The sequence below is a fragment of the Epinephelus lanceolatus genome, chromosome 18 (assembly GCF_041903045.1).
Source record: "Epinephelus lanceolatus isolate andai-2023 chromosome 18, ASM4190304v1, whole genome shotgun sequence".
Classification (NCBI taxonomy): Eukaryota; Metazoa; Chordata; class Actinopteri; order Perciformes; family Serranidae; genus Epinephelus; species Epinephelus lanceolatus.
Window position 1 is genome coordinate 39,077,651 of NC_135751.1, and position 24,775 is coordinate 39,102,425.

At 44.1% G+C, this 24,775-nt stretch overlaps 1 protein-coding gene across 1 annotated transcript in view; it reads left to right on the top strand.

Annotated features, from left to right (window-relative positions):
* Positions 1-348: 348 nt before the first annotated feature.
* Positions 349-24,775, top strand: part of usp43b (ubiquitin specific peptidase 43b) — a 131,672-nt gene continuing 107,245 nt past the window's right edge. The window contains exons 1-2 of the mRNA XM_033645721.2: positions 349-1,317; positions 11,818-11,964. Of these exons, the coding sequence (XP_033501612.2) occupies positions 691-1,317; positions 11,818-11,964 (774 nt within the window). The 5' untranslated portion in view covers positions 349-690. The remainder of the gene's footprint in view (positions 1,318-11,817; positions 11,965-24,775) is intronic.

A 24,775-nucleotide genomic window follows, 5' to 3' on the forward strand; every position in this document is an offset into this window, starting at 1 on the left:
CAAATCAATCAAATCAAATTAAGAATCAATTAATAATATAAAAACTGGAGTTATAGGGGAGTTTTTTCCTGCAGAATGAATATTGCTGATAATATTTAGCCCATGTATTTATACTTAAGTGGGATCCTGAATTAAAGACTTAAACTTTTACACTGTGGTATTGATACCTTTAGTTAAGTAAATCCTCTGGGTACTTTTCGAACCACTGATAAAAAGTAGAAAAAAACCTTTGTGTGTCAGATGTGTGTAAGACGCTGACTCCATGAGCCCACTCAGTGCACACTGCTCTCTTATCTCCTGCATGGGCACAAAGTGGGAGGGAGCACTGACACAATCACAAGCCTCTTCAGGAGAAGTTGGAGCGATGGGAGGGAACGCTCAGTGCTGCAGCTGGACGGCAGAGCGGCTCGTGTTGTGCCGGCCATGACGAGATGCTGCTGGTGACAGCGGCGGTGTCGGAGTGAGAATGAACGCCTTCAGTAAGTGCTGGGATGGATGAGGAAGGTTTACCGTCAGCGCACGGTGCAGTAACACTGAGCTGTTGTGCCTCTGGCTCCGAGATGGTGTCACCTCTGTGCGCTTTTCCCTCTGCTATCCGGACAGGGGACACTGGCGGAGAAGTGACACGCCGGCGTCGGAATTTACACAGTTATCAGTGTGAGAAGAGACGAGCGGAGTAGAGGCGCTGTCATGGAGAGACCGAGCAGAGTCAAGGAGGAAATGCAGACATCGAAGGAGGAGAAGCGCAAAGAGAAGAAGCCGAAATCTGGGAAGCTGTTCAGGAGGAAATCGTTAAAGTCCGTGGGGAGCTTTATGAACAGAATCATCAAAACTTTGGGCACTTTGACCCACTTTGGAGACGCTGACGCGCAGGACGCGGAGGACGACGACGGGGGGTTTCGGAATGGCGCACCTTGCACCCTGAGCGCCGGCGCGGGGATGATCAAGGAGGACGTACAGGTGACCTGGGACCGTGTGGTGAAAAACACCTCGAGCACGTCTTCTTCCCTGTGCGCCGGCAGAGAGAAACTACTTTACCAATACGCAGACAAAATCCCGGGTGTCCTGGGGCTGAAGAACCACGGCAACACCTGTTTCATGAACGCTGTGGTTCAGTGTCTGAGCAACACCGACCTGCTGGCAGAGTACCTGGGTCTGGAGCGGTACAAGCTGGACCTGAATCACACCAGGATAAACGGGGTGGTGAAAAGTGATGAGACGCGGTTCGTCAGGGGAGAAGTCACGGAGCAGTTGGCATCACTTGTCAGGGCTCTGTGGACTCTGGAGTACACGCCACAGCTGTCTGTGGACTTTAAGGTACACAAAGTGTAACACATACCGCAACACACACAGTCTACAGGTGGATATGAGCTCAGAGCTTAAAGGGTAACTTTGGTGTGTTTTTCAACCTGGAGCATGTTTTTGTGTTTTAGTGATTAATGAGAACAACAGTTTTTGAAATTGGTCCAGTAACTGGAACCATGAGTGTAATGGTGCTTTCACACCTGCCCTGTTTGGTTCGGTTCAATCAAACTCAAGTTCATTTGCCCCCTTAGTGCTCTTCATTTGGGCAGGTGTGAACACACCAAAACAACCAGACTGAGACCTTCTTGAAGAGGTGGTCTCAGTCTGGTTACAAACGAACTCTGGTGCGGTTGGTTTGTGGTGAGAAGGTGTTCCGACCTGGATGTGAAGCAACTGCAGTCACATGACACATTGTTTGGGTTAAACATGAGCATGTTACAGTCCTGGAGGATTATTAATGTGCACCTCCTCCTGTACTGCCTTAATATGCACATTCAGCACATCCAATGCATCAAAACATTGTTTTCTAGTTGGAGCCGCGCCTCGTTTTCAAACTGTATGGTTTGACTAAAATGAACAATGACAGCAATATAGTCCACGATGAGCAGCGCTAAAATCAACCTGCGTAGTTGATCTTACTCCTCAAAACAATGTTCTATCTCTGTAGGGATCATTTCCTTAATGTTGTCAGACACTTAGAATAAGAGTCTGAGCCTGTCAGTGGCAAAAACAAACACTTAAGATCCTTTTTGTTTAACCAGAAACAGCCAAAAAATTGTCATCCCCAAACCCACCAGACTTCATTTAAATAAACAGTAATTTTAGCTTGTATAGAGTCAACATATTTTGACACCTAACTGAGTGAATTATGGGCTTATATCAACCAAACCAGATTTGGTGATTGTTGGAAAAGTGAAGAGATGGACCAAGACAGCTCTTGTGAGTTATATTTTGTTTCTGTCAACTCTGAATGAAGTGTGTTTTATGATGATAAAATTAGTATCAATTTAAATGGAGTCTGGTGGGTTAGGCGATGGTGATTTCCAGCTGTTTCTGGTTAAATCTTCCGTTAAATTTTCTCATTATGTGACTCATGTGACTTTGAACAGTACAGTATTTTGGGTTGACTCACTTTATACATGCAAATACGCACATGAAATTGCTGAATCAATGAATGAACTTCTGCTGGTACATCCTCGGCGTACCGAGGATCTCAGTGCTGATTGTCCTTAGCAGCGCAAATTGGTCGCCAAAGTACAGAACTCTCACGAATAAGCATATCACATGACATCATGCTACTTGCTTCATTCGTGTATTTTGCGACATTTCCTTTGTGTCCATCACCCGGCGGCAATTCGCGTCTAATCGCGTCTTCACATTGACTTTACATGTAATTGACTCACGCAAATTGTTTTATCCGTGCCCTTTGTGAACACATTACTCTTTGACAGAAAGTTCTATCTCTGTAGGGATCCTTTCTATAATGTTGTCAGACACTTAAAATGATCTGAGCCTGTCAGTGGCAAAAACACATTTAGTGGACGTAAATTGACGGTGCATACTTAGCTGCAATCCCTTTACCTCTGAAGTCGGAGGTCGAAGCAGGGATTGACATCACACCTGAGTTGACCACGTTCCAGTACAACAAGTCAGAAAACCAAAATGCTGTTAGCACTACCAGTGCTAGCCAGGTTAGCCGTTGTTGTTTACAAACAGACAAACACTGTAGCAACATGTCAACAGATAGAAGCTGGACAGGACTCTGTACGACTGATCTAATGAGACTCACATAATACCCGGTTCACTACACGATATCAGCCTGATTCTAGCCCGACACAGCATCGTATGATGTCAGCTCGGATCGTGAATGACCATGAGTGTCGTGCACGATAATCCATTGTTTCATCTCATATAGTGTGTCATAGTAGACTAAAACTGACGCCACGTCTGGGGCACCTCATGACATCCTGACAGAAAGTCTAGCATGTTTGATTTGAGGTTGCTCCGACTCTCTGACTTCCCAATGCAAATGAATGCACCAGTTGCCCAAAGTTATTACACTGCAGCCTGTTTTGCTGCTGCTGGCTGCAGGTCTCTCTCAGTACTGGACCAGTTTCATAAATTGTTCCTGTTAGTCACTCAGACACAAAACAAGGTTGACAAAAACTGAAGTTACCCTTTCATGACAGAGTAATGAAAAGCACTGGTGATATTAAAAAGGCCGGGGCAGTCTTAGAGTTTCAGTGGTTATCATTAACTAAACACATACTCTCACATTACGTCCCCAAAGTGCAGTTAGCTCAGAGTTTAGTCAAACATAATCACATGTTGTGAGCACAGTGAGCCGTAAACACCGCTATGACAGAGTGGTCTGAAAGTAATGTTCAGACAAAAGAGGGGGTGTCATGAGGTTTACATCATTTGCTATAATTGCCAACAGTATAGCAACTTTTCTCTCGGCACAGGCTGTAACCAGCGTGCAGCGCTCTGCTCTGTGACCTCAGTGTTTTCCTGCGAGGTGATAACAAGGCTGCTGTCACTGCGGTCTGAGGGCGCCGGGTCAGCGGGTGACCCTTTATTATTATGACACTACCACTGCTAGCATTGTGTTATGACTTTAAGTTCATCATCACTTCCTGTGCAGCACTAACTGCTGTTTTATTTCCTCTTACAGCATGGCAAGTGAAGTACAGGTGACTGTTTGAGTGTACATTTCAGTGTTTATTTAAAAGTTGTGATGCAAAGTGCGCTGGCTCAGGAAGCAGATTAACTTACTGTACCACTTTCCCCTCCCTGAGGATCAGGGGCTGCGACAGAGCCCTATCAGGAGACCCTCAGGCTTTCCTTCTCTGCCCACGCTGTAGATAGAGAGGCAAAAAGCAGCCGTACTTTATCTGCCTGCAGCTCTTTGCTCTGGATTTCTTTGAGCCATAGTTCAAGGCATGAAGAAGATAATATGGAGCGGCGAACAAAAAAACCTCCACAATGGATCTATTCTTGGAAATGCTAATTATGCTGTAAGAAAAGGGTACAAGTGTGGCTACTGGAATATCCTGACCCCGACTGTAGAGGCACTTTCATGTCTCTCCCTCACACTTGAATATGCGTAATGAGGAAGCCAACCTGAGATCTGCTGCGTATTAAACTCAGCATTGACGGTCCAAATCAATTTTAACATTGATTAATTTTTTTTTCTCCTCCATCTGTTGTGGTTTTTGAAAGACTCCACTACCCCTGTCAACCAAAATCCTCACTGCCAACGCTTCCCCAATTCCACACTTTCATTCTTGTCTTATCTCGTGAGACTCAGATATCAGATATTTTTCAGGACAGTGATCAGAGGGAACAGCATGGAAACATCTTGCCAAGATTAAAAAGACAGGTTCAAAGAAAAACACTAAACACTCCCCCTTGTGTGTGATTAGATGTTTCCTGTGTTAAAGCACACACACACACACACACACACACACTCTCTGCTGTGCCTCTTGGCTGCAGTTTATGACCGTAGGAGGTCCAGAGTTCATGCAGCTCAGTCCTTCTGAAATTGCCTGTTGAGTAATACCACAGCTGCCTGGAGGGAGGCATTATAAAATAATCAGATAGCTCCGAGGCTTGTGTCTGAGAGGCAAAATTAGCTCCCAGTTGCGGGAACTCCAGACAGCGCACAGCACTTATAAACAATCCTCCAGAAAGGATCAGTCTTCATTTAAATGCTCAATTAATCTATTGTTGCTGTAAGTTGATTAGCAGTCTTCACAGGCCTCCGAACGTCAGGTGTTTTGTCAGAAGGGCACTGGAAAGGTTCAGCTAAAGCCGCCAGATTAAAAGGACTACCTATAGCAGCCCTCCTCACATCACATGAATTTTGATAAGAAGTGATAAAAGGACAAGTGTTGAAAGAGATCTCTTTTTTGACAATTGCCCTTTCAACAGGACGTACACTTTGCAGCGCACCTTTTTATATAAATGAATAATGCTGTTCATGTACATCTCCTCTGCAAATGTGGAATCATCTGCTTTGATCAAAAGTTCTTCAAAGTTAATGAATCAGCAGTGGCCTCCTCGCAGGTCAGCTGGCTGCAGAGTCCCAGTCAGGAGAAAAAACACAACAACAAAGTCCCGCTGAACCTGGCGCTCTGCCACATTCCAGTACCACCTGTCCTGTAGGACCAGAGAGCTGGAAGCAGGGAGGCTGCTTTTTATAATCGTACCTCTGTGCTGCTTGGTGCTCACGCTGCCAGGGTGTCCCGAGCTTCCACTCTCACAGATGTGTCTCTGACGTTGCAGTCGAAAGGTTGAGTTTCTTCAACCTGGGAGCAGATGTGTGCTTTTGATCTGGACAGTTCCTGTGCATTTCTCTGCATCCCCCCTGGCAGGATGGTGTGTTTGCACAGAGAGGCCTGGACAGGGACAAAGCCTGAAACTCAAACAGTTACTCAACAGCCCATTTATCGGTTTCCACAACACGAGAGGCCTGAGAAAGAAGGGAGTAGCTGGGCAGGAATGTCATCCTCCCTACACTGGATTGGATATTGATGTTTAGGAAGCTAAATGTGTGATGTGATGACGGTGGGCCTTGCTCACAGGTATGTGTCAATATTTGCTGTCTCCATGTTTAGTTTTAATGATTATCTATGGTGCTGGCTGCAGTAAAACAAAATGAGATAGCAGAGCAGTGATTCCTGATCAGGGCTGCATGTACTCAGTGTGGGTCTACTGCTGCCAGGGTGTATGCTGAATACGACTGGGTGTTGTTATCGACCTTTAAAGGCTTAGACACACCAAACTGACTTCAAAGAACTAGCGGCAACCAAATTGTTGCGTCGCCTAAAATCACCAGTGTCTTGACTAAAAAGTTGCTCATGAACACACCCCAAAGACTGTAGCTGACGACCAACCAGTACATACGTTCTGCCCCTGCAGATTGTCTGTATTCGTCATTCAGAAAAGGAAACTGGAGGACCATCTTGATGCTGGTTAGCCAGTTAGCACAGTGCTGAAAGAACAGAGTATATTTACCATGAACAGTAACACAAACCAAAACAAAACGTTTCCGCTGAAGAGCCCAATGGCTAAAGAAAAATAATCTTACCTTACGTAATGAGTTTGTTTCGATCTTACTCCCTCTTGTCTTTAGCTCTTTGTTTACTTTCCTCACTTCCATTCCGACGGCTCAACACGACACACCGAGGCAACTAGGGCAACAGACGCTCACTGACCGCCCAACATTGACCGATAGCTGACCATCAGCTTGGTGTGTCAGAGCTTCAAGGTATCGGAATGAAACAGAAAAATATATATCAAATGAAGTACTCTATTACTATCGGTATTGGTACAAACCAATGAGTGACATCACAGTGGCTACATGCACTTCTTTTATACAGTCTATGGTCCCACGTTGTTGGAAATCCCAAATCTAAACCGTAAAGTTTTAAGTAAATGAATATTAAAATAGTTAGGTATCAGTAATGGATGAACAGTTCAAATGGTTAAATGAAGGTAGCAGATAAATGGTTGAAACAGATCACTGAATTAGACATAATTTATATAGCTCTCTGAAATAACAGACCCACAGTTGAAACACTGAGCTGTAAAGTAATAGATAACTGGTTAAAATATATAACATTAGAGAACAGAGTGTTTTCTTATTTTGTCCTTATCTTTTAGTTAGATGATTACACACATTACAGACTGGCCAGTGGCCATTATGCCACAGAGAGCAATAAAAAACCTCAATTATATCACTGAGACAATTGCCACCTTCTCAAGGCTCTGAAGGTAATTACTGTTATTACTGTGCCGCACAACAGCTTTGGGTTAGTGTGTGTCCGTCGTTCTCCTGGTTAATAGCAACCCTGAATGTTTCAAGGGCATTAATTTAAAAAGGATCTGCTGAACTACACTGAATCTTCTCCAGTCAGTCTGACTCAGAGACATTTGTTGAAATGTGAAGTTTGACAGACTATAGACTTTAAATGGATGTGAAAATATGTTCACAACATTCCAAGAAAACATGTTGAAAGATGGGGTAAGCAGAAATCTGAAAAAGGCCAAGAAAAAAGGCAGAATTTGAAAATACACCGTCCTCCTGCAGCTTTCCACATAAGCCCCTCCCACCAGACAACCACGGGCATATGCACGCGCCAACAAACGCCAGCTTTCACTGAGAGAGCCGTGTTTGCATCACGTAAGACTGTAAAGCCAAACCCTGTTCCTTTTTTCCTAAACCTAACTATGTGCTTTTGTTGCCTAAACTCAACCCCATTTGTTTGTTGTTGGAGGAAAAAAAAAACATCAATTCACAGTGTTGTACCGACTTAGTACTTTTATTTTGAAAGAGACTGTATGTAAACGTTAAATTTCCTGTGAAAACAGAAGTGTACTTTGAAAGAAGACAATGCATGTAACAGGCTGAACTTGACAAGGCGTCCCAGAACGTCAACAACCAACACACCCAGGGTACCTTGGACGTCATATGTGGACGTTGTAAGTCCATGACCAAACGTCGATATGTGACAAGGTCACAGTGAGAATGTGTTGCCTTGGGAGGAGACTGGGCAGCAGCTCGGGAGGCAGGCCTTCAGTCGGTCGCTCTAGCAGCTGGAATTTGGCCAGTGCAAACCCCCCAGCGCAGGGTGTCACAGGGGTCTGGTGGCCAGCAGCAGCAGCACCGGGTCTAACCTGTGTAACAGCAGCAACAGAAAGTTTGCTGACCCAGCAGGGAGTTGGGGCTGTCAGTTCACGTGGAGCTTGGGTTTGTGTGTCTGGATTTGATTTGCTGTGGCCACTTACTGGGGTTCTGAGCTGCTGCCTGCTCTCCTCCTGGCGAGGTGGTCTGTTGTGGCGGGGAGTGAGGCGGAAGACACACTGTGATTCGAGGCTCTAGCTAATGTTAGCTAAATAAACATGAATTTAAAGCCCCAGCTCTGAGCTTTTGGCTCGAGTTAGCAGAAGGCAAGACTATTAGCATCTGACAAGCTTTTCCAATACTGACACGTGTTTTCTTTTGTTTATTGTCAGACTCTCATTTGACTCTTTTTGATAAGTCTGTCCTGCTTTTTTAAAGGTTGCTTTGCAGTGCAGGCAGTCGTTGCCAGAGCTGGACTAGCAACTTTCTCTGCAGGATTCTCTGCCATTGAATCAGGCTTTCACCGAGGGGATGCACACTTGCATCTTTAGAACAGCCGAGAGGAACGCCCTCTCTCTGAAATGACCTGAGATTGGCCAAAGTCTCCCGTAATGGCCTAGATTATCTAAAGCCTGAAAACAGTCATGATGAGGTGCAGAGGTCTACTTTTCTCTCAGGTTGTAAATGTCTTATTTTAACTTCCAAACCTACAGTAAGACTTCCCAGAGTCAGACGTGTCATCTAAGTGAGGAAAATATGCAGATTACAAAAGTGTCTCAGTGCACATCTGGCTCTTCTGTTCACATGCTCTTGATGTAATAAAAACATTGCTCAACAGAGACACACAGCTGTCCAGTTGAATTAAACAAGCAGCTCTACATTTCCTTTCGTATTTTGCGACCGACCTTTTCTTAAAATTATTGCAGGGATCCAGTGCTGGATTGTAACTCTCATCACTTTTTGACTTTGAGATCCATGAGGCAAAGGAAGCTTCACTTTCACTTTAAAGACGAGATCAGAGGAGAAGATTAGAGAACCTTATCACTCTGCCAAGACTCCACCAGCAGTTTTTCTCTGTTTATGAATTTTTATGTTCACTTTTTGCACTTGTCAGTAACCACATCTTAGAGGAAGTACTTTGAAGACGCAGCCCTGGCTGCACTGCCAATGATTGCTCATTATTAAATTACTCTGCTCCGACTGAACGACCCTCTTTTAGAATGATCTGAGTTGAGTATACTGGTCTGCTCTGTCTCATATTCAAACACCTGCAGCTTTATCCTGAGTCGCTGGTTGTTAAAGAGCGTTTTAATTCAGTATGTCTGCCCATCTTTTTGAGAATCGACCAGCAGCTCCTCAGTGGCGGGCCTCTCACTCCATCATCAGACATGCTACATCACGTTATGGTGTAATAGCCATAAGAGGCATATCACATATTAGTGGATTATGAAGCAATGATTACAGTCTGCTGCTCCCTCTGCTATAATCTCTCATCACTGCCTTTGCTTCTGCAGCCTGCCAGCTGCGGTTCATGCAGCTAATTCCCGCCTAATTGAGTCGGGTGCCATTCAGATCTGAAGTGATATTATACTGAGTGTGAGCTAAAGTAGTCTTCAACCTACTTTTAAGAAGACTGTTATTCACACTTCTTCTTGTTGAAGGCAAATTTCTCCTGATGTTCAGTTTCTTGAGAAGAAAAGGGGGTGAATGTGATACTTCTGACAGTAAAACTTTTATTAACAAGCATGTTTTTTAGACAAAGGCACATTTTGCAAATCCAAAATCTGAACTGAGTCTGCATCAGTCAGAGCGTGGGCCAGGTGGAGACGAGGGAAGCGTGAAGAGCGTTAGTGCAAATTTGCAATTCCGGGATTCCTCTGATCAGCGTTCTGTGGAGAAGGCCGGGGTAGAGCTGCCCAGCGCACACACCCGAGCTGTCAAAACCGAGAAACAAGTAGTGCTTGAGATTCACGTTTTTTCTGTTGGAGAATTCTTCAGAAAGGATGTCTTAGCAATGCAGTTTTATTTGGCTCCTTCAGGTAGCCACTGCAGCTTTAATTCTAACGAGCTGTCACATTACAAAAGCCAATTAAAGCACCACTGTTGTTATCTTTCAGTGGAGAGGAAACTGGGACTCTCTGGACAGGATAGATATATTCAAGGATTATAGAAGGTTTTTCTGTACTGATACAGCACTGAATTTTTTTCCTTGCTTATAAAATACACCTAATAAAGTAATTATGTAGCTGTAGGCCATACAGTAAGTGTAGATTTAGTGGGCGACGCAGGGGACACATCGCCCTTAATATTTAAAACTTGTGCATTCGCCCTCCCCCATAAAAGCTTAAAGTTGCAGAGGGCTTTTATTTTTGAAAGAATAAAGACATTTACACCATAATCTGATGCCTACTCTGTGCCAGCCTTCAAGAGGGCAGCGGCAGGTTGCGTCTGAGGTTGCTAAGCAATCTTAACAAGCATCATACAGCCTATTTACCTGAAGTCCTGAGTGCAGAGCTGATTTTCTTCCAGGAGCTGTTTAGAAGTGTGTAGGCCTATCGTCTGTGGGACAGATGTAAAGCTCTGGGTAGCCCTGCACTAACATGATCAACTTTTCCGTGTTTATCAGACTGAATATTTACAGAAGAAGGGAAAGATATCTGTCAGCTGTGATTGGCTGGTCCTCGCTACATGTCATGCAGTGCATGCTGCTGTGTTCCAACAGTTGAAATCTGCGCACAGCAACCCGGTCACCAGAAAGATTGTTAGCATTGTACATTTCTTCAACCTATGGATACTTCATCATTTCAATTTATAGTAGGTACAACTTCAGTTTCCGGATGGTTCTGGTAATCCATGGTTTTTGGTTGTGAAATGATTTAACTGTCAAAATGTGCTGAACTTGACGAGACAGCAGTATAGTCGCTCCTCCTGAACACAGGCAGCGCTTCTCTGCAGCTGCCTCTGAAAGTTGTATAGCAGTGATCCACAGCAGGAACAGGACAGCAGCTCATATTCACACCGTCACGCCAGTCCTTATTCACTGTGAAGCACACGCCTCCTCTCCTTCTCTCCTTCTCTCCTGGAGTCCTCTGTTCTGTCAGATCACATATAGGAAAAGAGTCACGTGGTTGAATGGATTGAGCTAAACTTTTGGTGAAGCAAAGGATATTTCACTTCCTGATGCGGCACAGATGTCGTCCAGTTTATTTCCAGTGCCTGAACAATTGCAGCAAGATGCTAGCTCAGCTGGTGTCCTCTCTTCTCCATCTTTCCCTCAATGTTTACTGATGTTTACAATTGAAAACCTTGATCTGGCAAGCTAGCAGCTAGCTATCAGATGTAGACAGGAGGACAGTTTACAGACTGGAGACTTGATTTCCTCATCCTGATGAGTGACTCGCCACTACACGCCACCGCTGTCCAATACCAACCACAAAAAGCTTGCAAAATAAACATAAGAGCATAAACTTAGCACAAACTCAGTGGAGCTGACAGAGAGATGACCAGAGACGTCCCAGAATATGTCATATGGTTAGGTTTAGGCACAAAAACCTTTGGTTATGGTTAGAAATGGCTAAATATAACAGATTTTGGGGCAATGGGTGGCCACAGGTTTCACAACTATCGCAGCTGGAAAATTAGTGATGGTTCACTACTGTTGTTCCTTGGTCTCAAACAGTCGTCTGCAGCTATCCACCATCCCCTCCACCTCCTGATGGCAAAATCAGCTAGGTCACTTCATAAAAGTAGATATGACACAAATGAAACTCACACATGTAATGTATTCGTGGTTTGCAGGGACGCACAATGCCAACATTATCTTCTGACAGCTGGGCTGAAAAGTGACACTTTCATTAAGTCTGCTTCTCCCCTCTCCTCTCCAGACGATAGTGTCCAAGTACGGATCGCAGTTTCGTGGTAACTCCCAACATGACGCCCTGGAGTTCCTCCTGTGGCTGCTGGACCGCGTCCACGAAGACGTCAACCTGGCGTCCCACAATAACAACAACAGGACCAAACCTCCTGCAAAGGTAAGACTCCACCAGGCTGTTGGTTCGTGTAGTAACAGATACCATGATCACTGAACAGGAAACACGTCGCATTTATAGTAACATTTTATAATTAAGGTTCACACTGCATGCTTAATTGATGCATAACTAATACATGACTCATCATGATTAGACACATGAATTCATTAATTATATATCATGAACTCCTGTGGCGTCACAGTGAAGCCATTATATTTTGTATAATCACACAACATCTAATGGATCATCATTTTATGAATGTTAAAAGGTGACTTTGGTCATTTTCAACCCAAATCTTGATTCCCCATGTTTTTGTGTGTAGTAACTCTTTTCCACCAATATTAGTGTGTGTATGTAGGTCTCTTCAACATGGGAACACACACTAAAAATAAGCGATAGACTGCTGCCAGCAGACCGGAGCCATGTACAGGGTTCTGCAGTAGACGAGTGTGCTCTTCTGTTTTGTTTTGTTTGTTTGTTTGTTTTGTTTATACTGGTGTGTCACATTTGATGTCATGGACAGGCTGGAAAACAGGTTAGCAAACAGCAACAGTCTCTCTTTTAAACTCAGTGTTGACTAAATTTGGATTAATGTTGGAGTGCTGTTTGGGCAGAGACAGACAGTATATTGTGCATTGTGCTGGTAAACACCCAAGACTACTCCAGAGTCATTTGTCCCAGGTGCGAATGCCAATCGTACCCTTTCCCATTCCCACAAGCCAGATGTCAGCTGGTGTTACTGGGTTTTTTTGTGCAATGGGAAAGAGGCCTTAGGGGCAAACATGCCATTTTTTTTGCGCCCTCAAATTCATTGTTTTGAACGTAGACGCACGGCAGGTGAACTCAGACGCATTCCTGAGCACCTATTTTTCAGGACGCGAAGGCTACGCCCCAAGATAAACAGAGTTCAACTGTTGGAACACAGCAGCGTGCACTGCATGTCATGTGACGAGGAACAACCAATCACAGCTGACATATCTTTCCCTTCTTCTGTAAATATTCAGTCTGATAAACACAGAAAAGCTGATCATGTTAGTGCAGGGCTACCCAGAGCTTTTCATCTGTCCCACAGACGATAGGCCTACACACTTCTAAACAGCTCCTGGAAGAAGATCAGCCTCAGTAGCAACCTGCCGCCGCGCTCTTGAAAGCTGGCACAAAAAAGACCTCACGTTTTCCAGCAGCATTTTTTTAAACTGGTCGAGTAATTACCATTAACAAGCTCGGATTATTCTTCTATGTGTCTGACAACATTATGGAAAGGATCCCTACAGAGATAGACCATTTTGTTTAACCAAAATCAGCTCTGACGTTACCATCACCAAACCCACCAGACTCCATTTAAATAAACAGTAATTTTATCATCATTAAACACATTTCATTCAGAGTCGACGGGAACAAAATAAAACTCACAAAAGCGTCTTGATTCGTCTTTCCACGGTTCCAACAATCACTAAGTCTGATTTGGTGAAAATGACCTTTCAATTTACCCAGTTATATGTCAAAATATGCTGCCTCTATACACACTTAAATTACAGTTTTTTTAAATGGAGTCTGGTGGGTTTGGTGATGGCAATTTCGGGGATGTTTCTGGTTAAACAAGAAGGATCTTACTCTTTAGAACAGTGGTCTATCACTGTAGGGATCCTTTCCATAATGTTGTCAGACACTTTGAATAACAATCTGAGCCTGTCAGTGGCAAAAAGAAACACTTTCAGTGGACAAAAATTGACGATACATGATTTCCCTGAGTGGTGTCATTGCAGCCTAGTTCGTAGCTCTCACTCAATACTGGATTAATTTTAAAAAACGTTGTTCCCATGAGTCACTTAGGCACAAAATACATGGGTAAAAAGGGTCCATGTTGACAATGACGTCAGTTATCCTTTAACCTATGAATGTTAACACACACATTAGCACAAGTTTAGAATCATTTTAGACAGATTAGTGTCTCAGATCAGTGCGTTTCTAAATGTTTTTCTGCTGAAGTCGATATTACTGATGTCCAATGCCCAATGTTTGTGTTATTTATAATCAGCTTAGTAAGTCTAGCCACACTGAAAATAAGGATGTCCAGAGGTCTTTTGATAATTCCACACACAGCATCATCACAGTTAACTCTCCAGAGGTTACCTGCGGCTCTCAAAATTTGTTCTGCAGTGCACTTTTCATGAATCCGACACCAGTGTGGCAATCTGAGGTGTGCAACCTTGCTCTGTGTCTAATGCATTGCCCGTGGACAAGGAGAGGACAAGTGTGGCGATTTGGTGTTTGATTCTCTCTCAGCATGTCTCCTCCTGGAGGTGGGCCTGCGGGCGCGGAGCATCCTGATACTCCTTGAATGGAACTTTGAACTGCTGTGCTGCGAGCCATTAAGGCAGAGTCTTCATGTATTATTAAATACATGTTTTTACTTTTGAAATAGACATCCCTCTTTTTTGTAGTTTTAGCAGGGTGATAACCAGTGGCATAATTTATGAGAAGCGCTACACTTGCTGTTGGTGAGTCATTGCAAATAAATCTTCTCAAACTCAGTGCCCTTTGTTTCCTGAGGCACTAACTGCAATGATTTATTCTGTTGTTTCATCATTATTGGATCCAGAGATATTGAGATCAGGAAGTCTTACACTCCCAAGGCTATACATCGGATAATTTAAGATAGAACACGCCTTTTTCGGTGAAATCCTTATGACCGACAATCTTTTCTTGCACTGCTTGTATCAATTTAAAGGAAGAAAAGGTTATTTTTTCTGAGAGGAAGAGGAATGCAGCGTCAGCACAGCATATCATTACAAAGCCAAGGTCATAGCGAAAGTTTTGGCCGGTCTGTGGGAGTGAGCCCAGCTCCTTTCCTCTGGCTTTAGTGTAGCAGTTGATACTCAATCCTTGCATTAGCATGTGAGTGAATAAATGAGGCAGTGAGACAAATTCAGTGACAGTGAGAGATAGTACAAGTCTGTGTGAGGACCACGGTTCACCTTCATCCTCTGCCGGTGTCGTCCTCCCCCAACTTTCTTATGTCTCTGTTCATACTCTGATATTCTCACATGGACTGAGCTGAGTTAACCTCTAACTCAGGATGAGGTCTGGGGGTCAGTTTGGAGTCTGGACTGTGTATTTGAGTGCACATGGGTCCACAGAGGACGTGACGGGAGGTTAGGACTGCAGAGCTGCTGATAAGGTGTGTCAGGACGAGTCTGCAGCACTCAAAGGAAAATGTCGCCGTACCTTATTAACACCCAACAAGCTGGTGAGGTGTGGAGGACATAAACCTTTAAAGCAGTGGTTCCCAACTGGTGGGTCGCTGGCCCATTCTGAATGGACCGCAAATGACACGCAAACGTGTAAACGCAGTACACTTCTAGCACAAAACCTTTATTTTGAAGTGCCTTTTCCAGCTGCAGTTACTTGACAGAAACAGCAAACTAGCTCAATGACATGGTCAAACACAAGTATGATGCTGAATATATCAAACTGTGTGGACATTGAACTAATGACTAAGGAGAAATCTGGACCCTGGGCTGGACCAGTTTGGAACCACTGCTTTAGAGGAAAAATAAGCATATTATCCATTTGATTGAAGGAACCGAAGGGTTTGCTTGTGTCTTCTTTAGAGACAGTTAGATTTAAAGATTGTTATTTGGGCTTTTTTGCCTTTATTTGATGAGACAGCTGCAGCATGTAAGAAGGAGAGAGAGGATGACATGCAGGTTGGAATCGAACCCATGGCCACTGTGGCAAGGACATAGCCTTAGTACATGGGGTGCCCATTCTCCCAGGTGAGTTACTGGGCACCCCAGAGACAGTTAATTTTAACTTGTCAGAAAAATGTCCTCTCCCTGATAGGGATGTGAATTGAGAACCACGTCCAGTTGGGAACCAGTTCCAAAGTGTCGGATCTATCGGATTCATAAGCGTCCAAATTGATCAATTCCTTTTATTACTGCCGACATAGTTTTACAACAGAAAGACGGAGTCATGTTGGAGAGGAAGAAATGGTCCAAAGTGTGGCTTCATGGTACAAAGAAAAAAACAACATTGCTGCTGTAATGTCTGTACTGGCAGAAAAGGATTTCCTCAAACTGACATCTATGCAGTATTTCACTTTATTGTTAGCTTTTTGACCTTCATCAAAATGTACATGAGGCAACAATGGACAGGCAGGTAAAACTAACCAATCTCAGTCCAATCATTGGCAGTATGCAACTCACCTGTGCACTACCCTGGTACTCCACCCTTGCCAAGACCAAGCCGGATGGAGCGGTGGTTGTTCTGCTGTAATGTCTGTAAAATGATAACTACAGCTCAGAGGTCGCGTTAACCGGATATTCTCGGTCATTGACCGGATTTTTACAACAATGACCGGAAAATCTGAAGGCCGTCGGTCATTTTGACTGGTTGCAATTACCACCCCTGCCCACTTGGCTGCAGAGTGCACAGTCAGTGGTTTAAGTGGCTGCCGTTTTCACACTGTCTGCAGAGAAAAAGTCATTCACCTGCTTCATGTAGTGTTGCTGACATAACGCCCTGGACGCGGAACCGAAGCATGGCGCCCAGCAGCGGAGGCAGTTTTCAGTTAGCGCCCATGTTAACCTATCTGACTGTCCACACAGGCCGCTGAGCAGAGCGGAGCGCCCGCGGAGGCAGCGCTTCAGTTTGGTGTATGGTCTATTTTTCACGGGAGCCGCGAGCGCTTCTGTCAAGCTGGATCGTACCAAACAGGAAGTCGGACACAGACAAGACAAGAGAATCCGGCCAATTTTCAAAATAAAATAACAACAGCACGCACTGAGGAACGTGAGGAGACAATACTGTGTTTAGAATTTAAAATAACACAACAGTGCATAACCAAACACATTTTTCAATACCCTCATCACTTCATTACAATTTTAATTTTGTGTCACCAAGCCTCCAGGCATAACTACATAACGCCCTGGACACACCGGACACGTTAGTGGCACAGGTGTGTGGATGTCTGTTCATCTTTTCGTTCATGTCCTTATTAATGCACACTTTATAACATGCTTGTTGGATTTATTAAAAACGAAAGAATGAAAACTAAATGTCTTTGAATATCTTTATTATCATTTAAAAACGAAAATTAAAATGACCGGTAAAAATAGATTATGACCGGATTTTTATGACCCTGTTGGTCAAAATGACCAGTGACAAAAAAGTCTAGCGCAACGTCTGCTACAACTAGCAATATGCTGAAAAATCTTTCGTAAATTCTTAAGAAAGTCTACCCTGGAAATCCAGAGTTCTCGTGAGAGCACAATTTGAATTTGCTCAGCGAGTCACTCTGGCAATCAGTAATGATGCTCATTACCCATGACGTCGGAGCCGAGCTGCACCAATCACATCGGTGTATCTGATATAGGCGGGCCAGAGGCGAGCTAAACAGATGACGACAGCGCTGTGACGACGAAGTCCGGAATCAGTCAGTAAACATTGCAAGATGGCTACGGATGAACACCAGTTGTTTGAAACGGCTTTGGCCGCTACAATGAACGAGTTAGACTTGGCTTTTTCTCTAAAAGAGGAACAGAAGACGGCGCTCGAATCTTTCCTTTGCAAGAAGGACGTTTTTGCTGTTTTGCCGACCGGATACGGCAAGAGTCTAATCTACCAGTTAGCTCCGCTGGTAGCTAAGCTCTGGATACGTCACCCTGTGTATTGTTCTGATTGGTCGTAGTGTTATCCAGTTGCATGCAGTGATATTTTCAAATGCATGCTTGGTGCCGCCCCTCGAGTTGGGCCATTTGCATTACTCATAGCCAGATTTGGGTCTGGATTTCCAGGCTAAAGAAATTCCAGGAACGCCATTTGAATCTATTTGACTCTCTATGCACACATGCCATTGCTTCCCAACTGAGCAGCACATCCATTACAAAGAATAAATATCCTGTTAGTGCCTATACAAAGAGTTAGGAATGAATTTTAATTGACTGTATCAGTATATTGTGCGCACCCATTTCCTGATAAAGAGGCAAACTCGTGCAAAAAAAATTTAATTTAATTTAAAACCTTAATTAGGAACCTGTTTGTCTCCGTTCACGTGTGGGAATTATCAGTGTGTGACACGTCAAAAGCCCTGATTGGCAGCCATGAACGGGACGATTGCTTTAATGGGCGGAGCAAATTGCAACAAAACACCAACAAAGACGACCTAGCACCAAAAGAGAAGAGGAAAAGCAGACAGTGTCACGAAGGGTACCGTCTTATTGTTTCTTATTTTTACTGTCTTATGTCGTGATAAGATGTCTTGTGCACATATATAAAGTCAGGTGTGCCTTGAGATTTTGGCGTGCCCTTTGGCGTGTCTTGGGCACAAAAAGTTTGAAAACTGCTGGTTAGCAGATTTTTTCTTTGACAAAGAATCCTCAGTGAAAAATAACGCTGTACAAATATTCTTTCATTTCAACCATTTCACTTGTTGACAGACAGACTGTTGCTACAGCTAGCTCTCAGGCTACATCAGCTCCTCTCGCCTGTCAGCTCCTCTGTTCATGCTTGCGTCACAGGGAGGGAAAATGAGTGAAGAAAGGGTGTACTTTTTTTCTCAGAGAAGGGGATCAATAAAGAACTGTGCCAATAAGAATAATCAATAATGGCAATGGTATCAATGAAATTAATCAATTCCCATTCCTATTCTCTGGTTGGATGAAAGCCAACCGTATGATATTCAGCAACCAGTCACTGACCCAGCCAATACTAGCTTTAGTGAACACTAGAGATGACCTCAGCTGGTGCAGATGAAGCTAACGTTGGCTAGCTCCTGTTCTCAAACACAAGCAGTGACTGTTTGTTTTGTAACGAGCACCAGTGGAGGCAGGACGGAGGCGAAGCAGGTGGGAGTTTGGAGGTGAGTGTTGGCTGAGTCTGAAGCAGATCATCAAACCACAGAGCTGTATAGGATCATTGTCTACAATGCAAGCAGCGTCCAAGTGCCACGTTTGGCCCGCCGCCTCGAGTTCACATTTGTTGTCCAAAATCTAATGTGCAGTGGAGCATCAAATCAATGTACAAGGCCTGTCAAACAGGACTGCTGTTTCAGAATGCAGTTGTCAGAATGAAAAACTTTATTGGCACTGCAGAGACTTGGAATGATAAAAAAGAGTTATGAGGTATGAGAGAGTGCTGCTACAAGCTTGTTCCAACAATCAGAATAATTCCTTAATCCACTGAGTCATTGGTGAAAATGTGGTTTTCGCTGCCGTCTCTTTCTGCAGCCGTTTACAGTCCTATAACGTTATCCCCACTACTCACAGTCAGTTCTCTGTCTGTTCCACTAGTAGAGACTGACCTCTGGTGGCACGTGATGTGATTAGCGCCAGGATTTCCAAATACACTTGTATATCGTAGTGCTGTGATACCACTTAAGCCTAATACGTTTTCTATCAACATCTCTTAAGTGATGTAGTACATGTCATCTGGAGGTGGAGGGGGTGGTGGATGGCATGAAACCCAACGAGACAGTTGCTAAGCTTCAATCCACTACAGACCACTGTTCAAGACGAACAAACAACAAAACCGATTTGGCAAGTCATCGCTGTGTTTCCAGCGTCTTTCTCGCTACTAAATGTTGGTGTTTTGTAGCAATCCATCTCTGTGTTTCCAGCGTCTTTCTCGCTACTAAATGTTGGTGTTTTGTAGCAATCCATCTCTGTGTTTCCAGCAGCTTTTCAGGCACAATAAGTGGTTGTTTATTACAGAGACATTTCTGCTTCTCCTGCAAGAATTGTGCCCCTCAATCCAGGTATTTTAGGCTTAGTTTTCCTAACCCATAACCAAGTGTTTTTTGTGCGTAACTTAACCACGTTAACCACAGCACTGTTGAAGCATAAAGTTTCATTGTATCTGCTGCATAATAATGTAATGTATCTGTGGCTTGCAGAAAAGTACATTGCCAACTTTTTTTCTGGTGACTGGGTTGGATTAAGACACAGGTCGAAACGTTGAGCTTTTGATTCAACACACTGCTGTTGAATCAAAATAAAATGATGAAACTAACAAGTCTGTGTGCAGTCCTCCGAATTTAACCAAATAAGATTTCCAAGGCGACCAGCACAAGCTTGTTGGAGTTGAGGTGATTCTTCATCTGATACCTTCAAGAATGAGACCATGCATTTAAATAGACCCTCTTAAGGCCGACATCACAATGACTTCATCTTTTAGGTGGAGGCAAAACATGACTCACAGCTGGTCTTGTTGTGTTATTGGGAGCCAGAATAGAAGGAGTCATGGCTCAAAACCAGCCGCCACTGCCCGTCAACAAAAACAAAGACAACTATGGTTAAATGTGATAAGACCAAAGGACTGGACGGAGGCCATCATCAAAAATGCTCACATGTGCAGCACACACTTCATATCAGGTTAGGGAAAAAGTATTTCCTGTTGTAGGGATGAATAAGGTTATGTGTATTAAGGGTTATCATGTCCACCTCATCAGAAACTGGGGAGGGATTAAGAGGAATATTGGATTTCTCTGCAACGCTAACTTTTTAGCACATTAGCTAACGTTAGATTCCATCGCAAAACAAACAAGTGTGGTCCTCCTTTGTAAGATTGGCTTCCTGTGACATCATCCATCCACTGAGTGAGAGCATACGGGTCGGCCAGTCTGGTCCCGTTGGTCAGTGTTTACTTATTCAAGTAACACTGGCGGTCCCGGAGAGTGAGTGACCTGACATGGTGCGTTGGTAAATTCAGTCTGACGCTCTACACTAAAATGAGAGCCCTGTTGGTGGAAGAAACGCAACGTTATATTTCTACATGAATGAACCAACGGTTAAGTTAATCACACATTCACTCCGCTCGGTGATGTCTGCGGATAAATGTTTTGCCTCCAGCTAAGCCCCACCAACCAAAAAATGTCATACTTCTTACTAACAGTCGAAGGGTCTGTTCTTTTTTCTGATCAAACAGGAAAGAATTGTGAGGACCACTGGTTACATACGCCAGCTGCAGCAATGCAGAATGCTGAACTACGAAACAAATCTCTTAGTTAACTTCAACCAAAATGTCATTATAGTGGAAATTTGAGCAGTCTTGAAGTGCATAGATGCAACAGATTGTATTTTGAATTAGTTCAGATTCAGCTGCAGGTCTTTAGTTGTTGGAGGTTCAGCTTTGTATGAAAAATTCAGCTGCAGTATTAGCCTCCCATGTACAGTCTATGATTAGTCCATTCCCTTGTTAATCTTTGTGCCATTTTGTGGGACTCTGAAAACCTCTGACGTGTTTAATTAGGGATCATTTCAGAAGAATACAGTGCTGTAATAGAATATTCTGCATATGAATAAATATCCCTCGCAGTGACAGAGAGAGAGTGAAGGGGAGAGCAGCACTATGGCCTCTGTCCAGAGCAGAAAATCTCTTGTGACAGTTGTCTCTTATGTTTGTCCAGGCCCTCTGCCATCAGCCAGTGTGGGCTCTTTGCAGACACCAAGGTTGTCATGGATTTCAGTTTTATCAGTGAGGAAACACACGGCCAGATAGGCCTCTGCTCAGTATCAGGAATGGGAGGGAAGTAATTCCAGTAATTCTGTCTCCCCATGAATCATAGCCGACTCCTCGCCTTATTCTGTGCTCGGTCCCTGTGGCAGCTCGGCAGCTCTTACACACTGTACCTCTGTAAGAATGTACAGTAAAGCTGTGGTGTGCAGTCTGCTATCAGTGCTCCACCCACAAAGGAGCTTTGTGAGGGGCAGCGAGGGCCCCACTGAGGGCAGGAGAAGGGCAGCTGCAAGACAAGTGTCTAAATCTGTGGTTCTCAACCTTTCCTGTGTCAGGGACCCATAAACTGATTCACATTAGATCACTGGCACCGACAGGATTCTGTTTCATGGTACGCACAAGAACTGCCTGCCAGCTTGTAAGTAGGTTCCCACGCATGCACATATGCAGTCTTCTCAGTGAGCAACCAAGAGAGGGAGAGAATGATTCTGTAAAACTCTGATTAGCTTATTGCACGCATTTCAAATACCAGCCAACAGACCAGGTTTACACATTCGTCACTGCAGCTCTCCTACAGTAGATCATATTTGTAGAAGAGTCGTGCAGAAGTCCAAATATACCACACAGAGTCAACCACTGAAGGGCGAACAGGTGAGACAAGAGTAAAGCTGCGTTTATCAGTTTATTAATCGCTCAAAACAGTGCAGAGGAAACTTAAAGATGTGTCGCAGAGTCTCAGAGAAAACTGCGCTCTCACTCAACAGCCCTGCTAACAACAACAAAGATTACATCACCAGCGGGTCAGACCTGCCCCCCTCCCTCTGCTGCACTAACCATGCATGTACCATGACTGGCAAAGAGATGGGAGATGATAGACTGGCTGCGCTAATCGAGAACTCCCAGTTCTACAGAAGCGTTATGGTGTGTACAGGATTACGGCTGGTGGCGCCACTGCATTAGGTCATGGTCTCAAATAAGGCTTCAGGGACCTCAGTCTGAAAAGATTCTGTTTTAAGATTTGGATTTTGGATTTCCTGCCCGACATGTTATTAACTAGCATGTGGAATAACCGCAGGTACCAGCCCTGGAAATTAACCTGACTCTTGTCTGACTGCTGAGTGTGGACACTTCCCGTGTCTGTCCTTTCAAAGTAAAGTCACACATGGTGCAGTCATACAGGTTTGGATTTATTTTGACAAGGTGCAGCTCCTAATAGAGATTCATGTTTGTTTTTTGTTTTTTTTTAGCGACCAATGCAATCTTGTCGACTAATGACCTTTCTGGTCGTCTAACGTTTGGCCGACTTTTAAGGGGGCAGCCCTAGAATTAAATAGTGAGATTAAACTAAACAACTATTTTTCTATTTGAGAACCTCTGGTCTAAATCAAAGTCTTTGAAACTTCAAAGAGCTATTCAGGATCATTGTTGGTCCGTGATGGGTCGTCTGTAGGTTCACCTTAGTTTTAATCTCCACCCTGTCGGAGCTCGGGTGATGCACGCTCACTGGCAGAGTCATCTGGGGTCACAGCCAGGCTGATGAGAGGCGTCAGCCCCGTTTACCAGTCCATGCACGTTCCCACTCACAGCCAAGGAGCCTCCAAGCTCCAATCTCTTCTGCTGCCAATTCAAGGGCCTGTGTGCCAATGCTAATTGTTTTTAAGCACGTGCTGTTGGTTAGCACTTAGCACAGAAGAGCCAGAGCCCAAAGGAAAAGTTAGGAAGAGGGTAACCCAACCCCCCCCCCCCCCCCCCTCCTTCAGTGCCCCTCAACATCCACAACCCCCTTGGGTTGGATATGTAGACGCAACCACTGAGTGTCAGAGTCGTTTGCGCTGAAGTATTTTGTATTTGTAATGGAGGGTGACGGCTCGCCATCCTGCACACAAGCAGACAAACACTACACGCAGTCTAACATTTACTGTGACTCCCCGTGGCTTTGACTTATGTGGCGTACATTCTCTCTCGGTTTGCTGATTGTTTATCTCTCAGGAAACACAGTGCGAGTGTAAAGCTCTCCCTCTCTCTCTCTGTCCACTATATGAATGCGGCTCTTTGTAAGTTGCAGGGAGAAAGAGACACTTGTTGTGCAGCCCGAGTACAGAGAGGGAGAGGTGAGACTGAGTTCTCTGCAATAGTGTGGCAACGGGTGGGGGAACAGTAAGCAGTAGTGACAGCCGGAGAGATGGGAAAACAGAGAGAGAAGTTACTTCTTTGATTCTACATGACAAAAATGCTGTAGTAGTGGTTGAACGTGGATGTTTAACATTTACAGAGGTTTCTGGTGAAGGCAGGGTGTTGTTTTTGTAACAAGGCCAGGCTCTCTGTGGACACAAGGTCACTAAAAGACTGAACTGCGATTAATTTATTATAATCAGGATAAATGCATGTTTAAGTTTTTGCCTGGACTTTTGTGTTCGCACGAGTGACTGGATAAACTTTAAACAGTCTCACCTAAAGGAACATGACATGTAGGACATTTACTACATGTTGAGGGCTGCAGATTGCAGTGGGTTTCCTTAGTGGATTATTACAATATTTAGTTCAAAACAGCAATTTTGAACTGAAAGCTGTTTTTTAGTGAGTCATTCTTTTTTTCCAGCAACTTTTTAGCCACTGAATGTGGATGTTTTTCAGTGACCTGTCACTGTTTTTACAGCGGGATAGTGCCACCAAAGCAGTTGTTTTTAAAGGGAAATTTCGGTTTATTCCAACCTGTCTCCTATCGTCCTAAATTTGTTTCAAGTGACTAGTGACATAAAAATAATAGTTAGCATGTTAGCTGTTAGCCTAGATACAGCCGGGGCGCATAGTAGCATCAGACCTGTTAAAACGTAAGTGAACGGGCAACCTTCAAGTGCAAAGTTAGTCCACTAAACAAGCTTTTTTTCCACAAAGACCGCCTCATATCGTTAGGATAAATGTCAGAGAACATATAGAAAACGACATGTAAACGTGTTGTCTTACCTTACCGGTGTGCTGCCATGTTTGTTTACCATCTAGCTCTGCTTTCCAAAGCGCGGCCGAAATATCGCGAGAACAAGCAGCGATCTCATACCGTGCCTGAAATCTCGCGAGAACAAGCAGCAACAGCTGGAACACAGAACCGGACCGTAGCCTGAAAAGTTCATTCATTTATTTTATGAAAGATTTATAGAATAATGGCTGACTTTTTGCCAGACTTCGACTTTGTGGAGGAGGAATTTGATTTTGCAGAGTTTGATGGCCGCCCTTATTTATTTGAGCCAGAATACACTGACGAAGAGTTTTGTGAAATTGAAGAACGGAGGAGGAGAGAGAGAGAGGCGCAACAGGTAGAGGACGAGAGAGGAGGAATGGCTGCTGCAAGGCTGCGTAG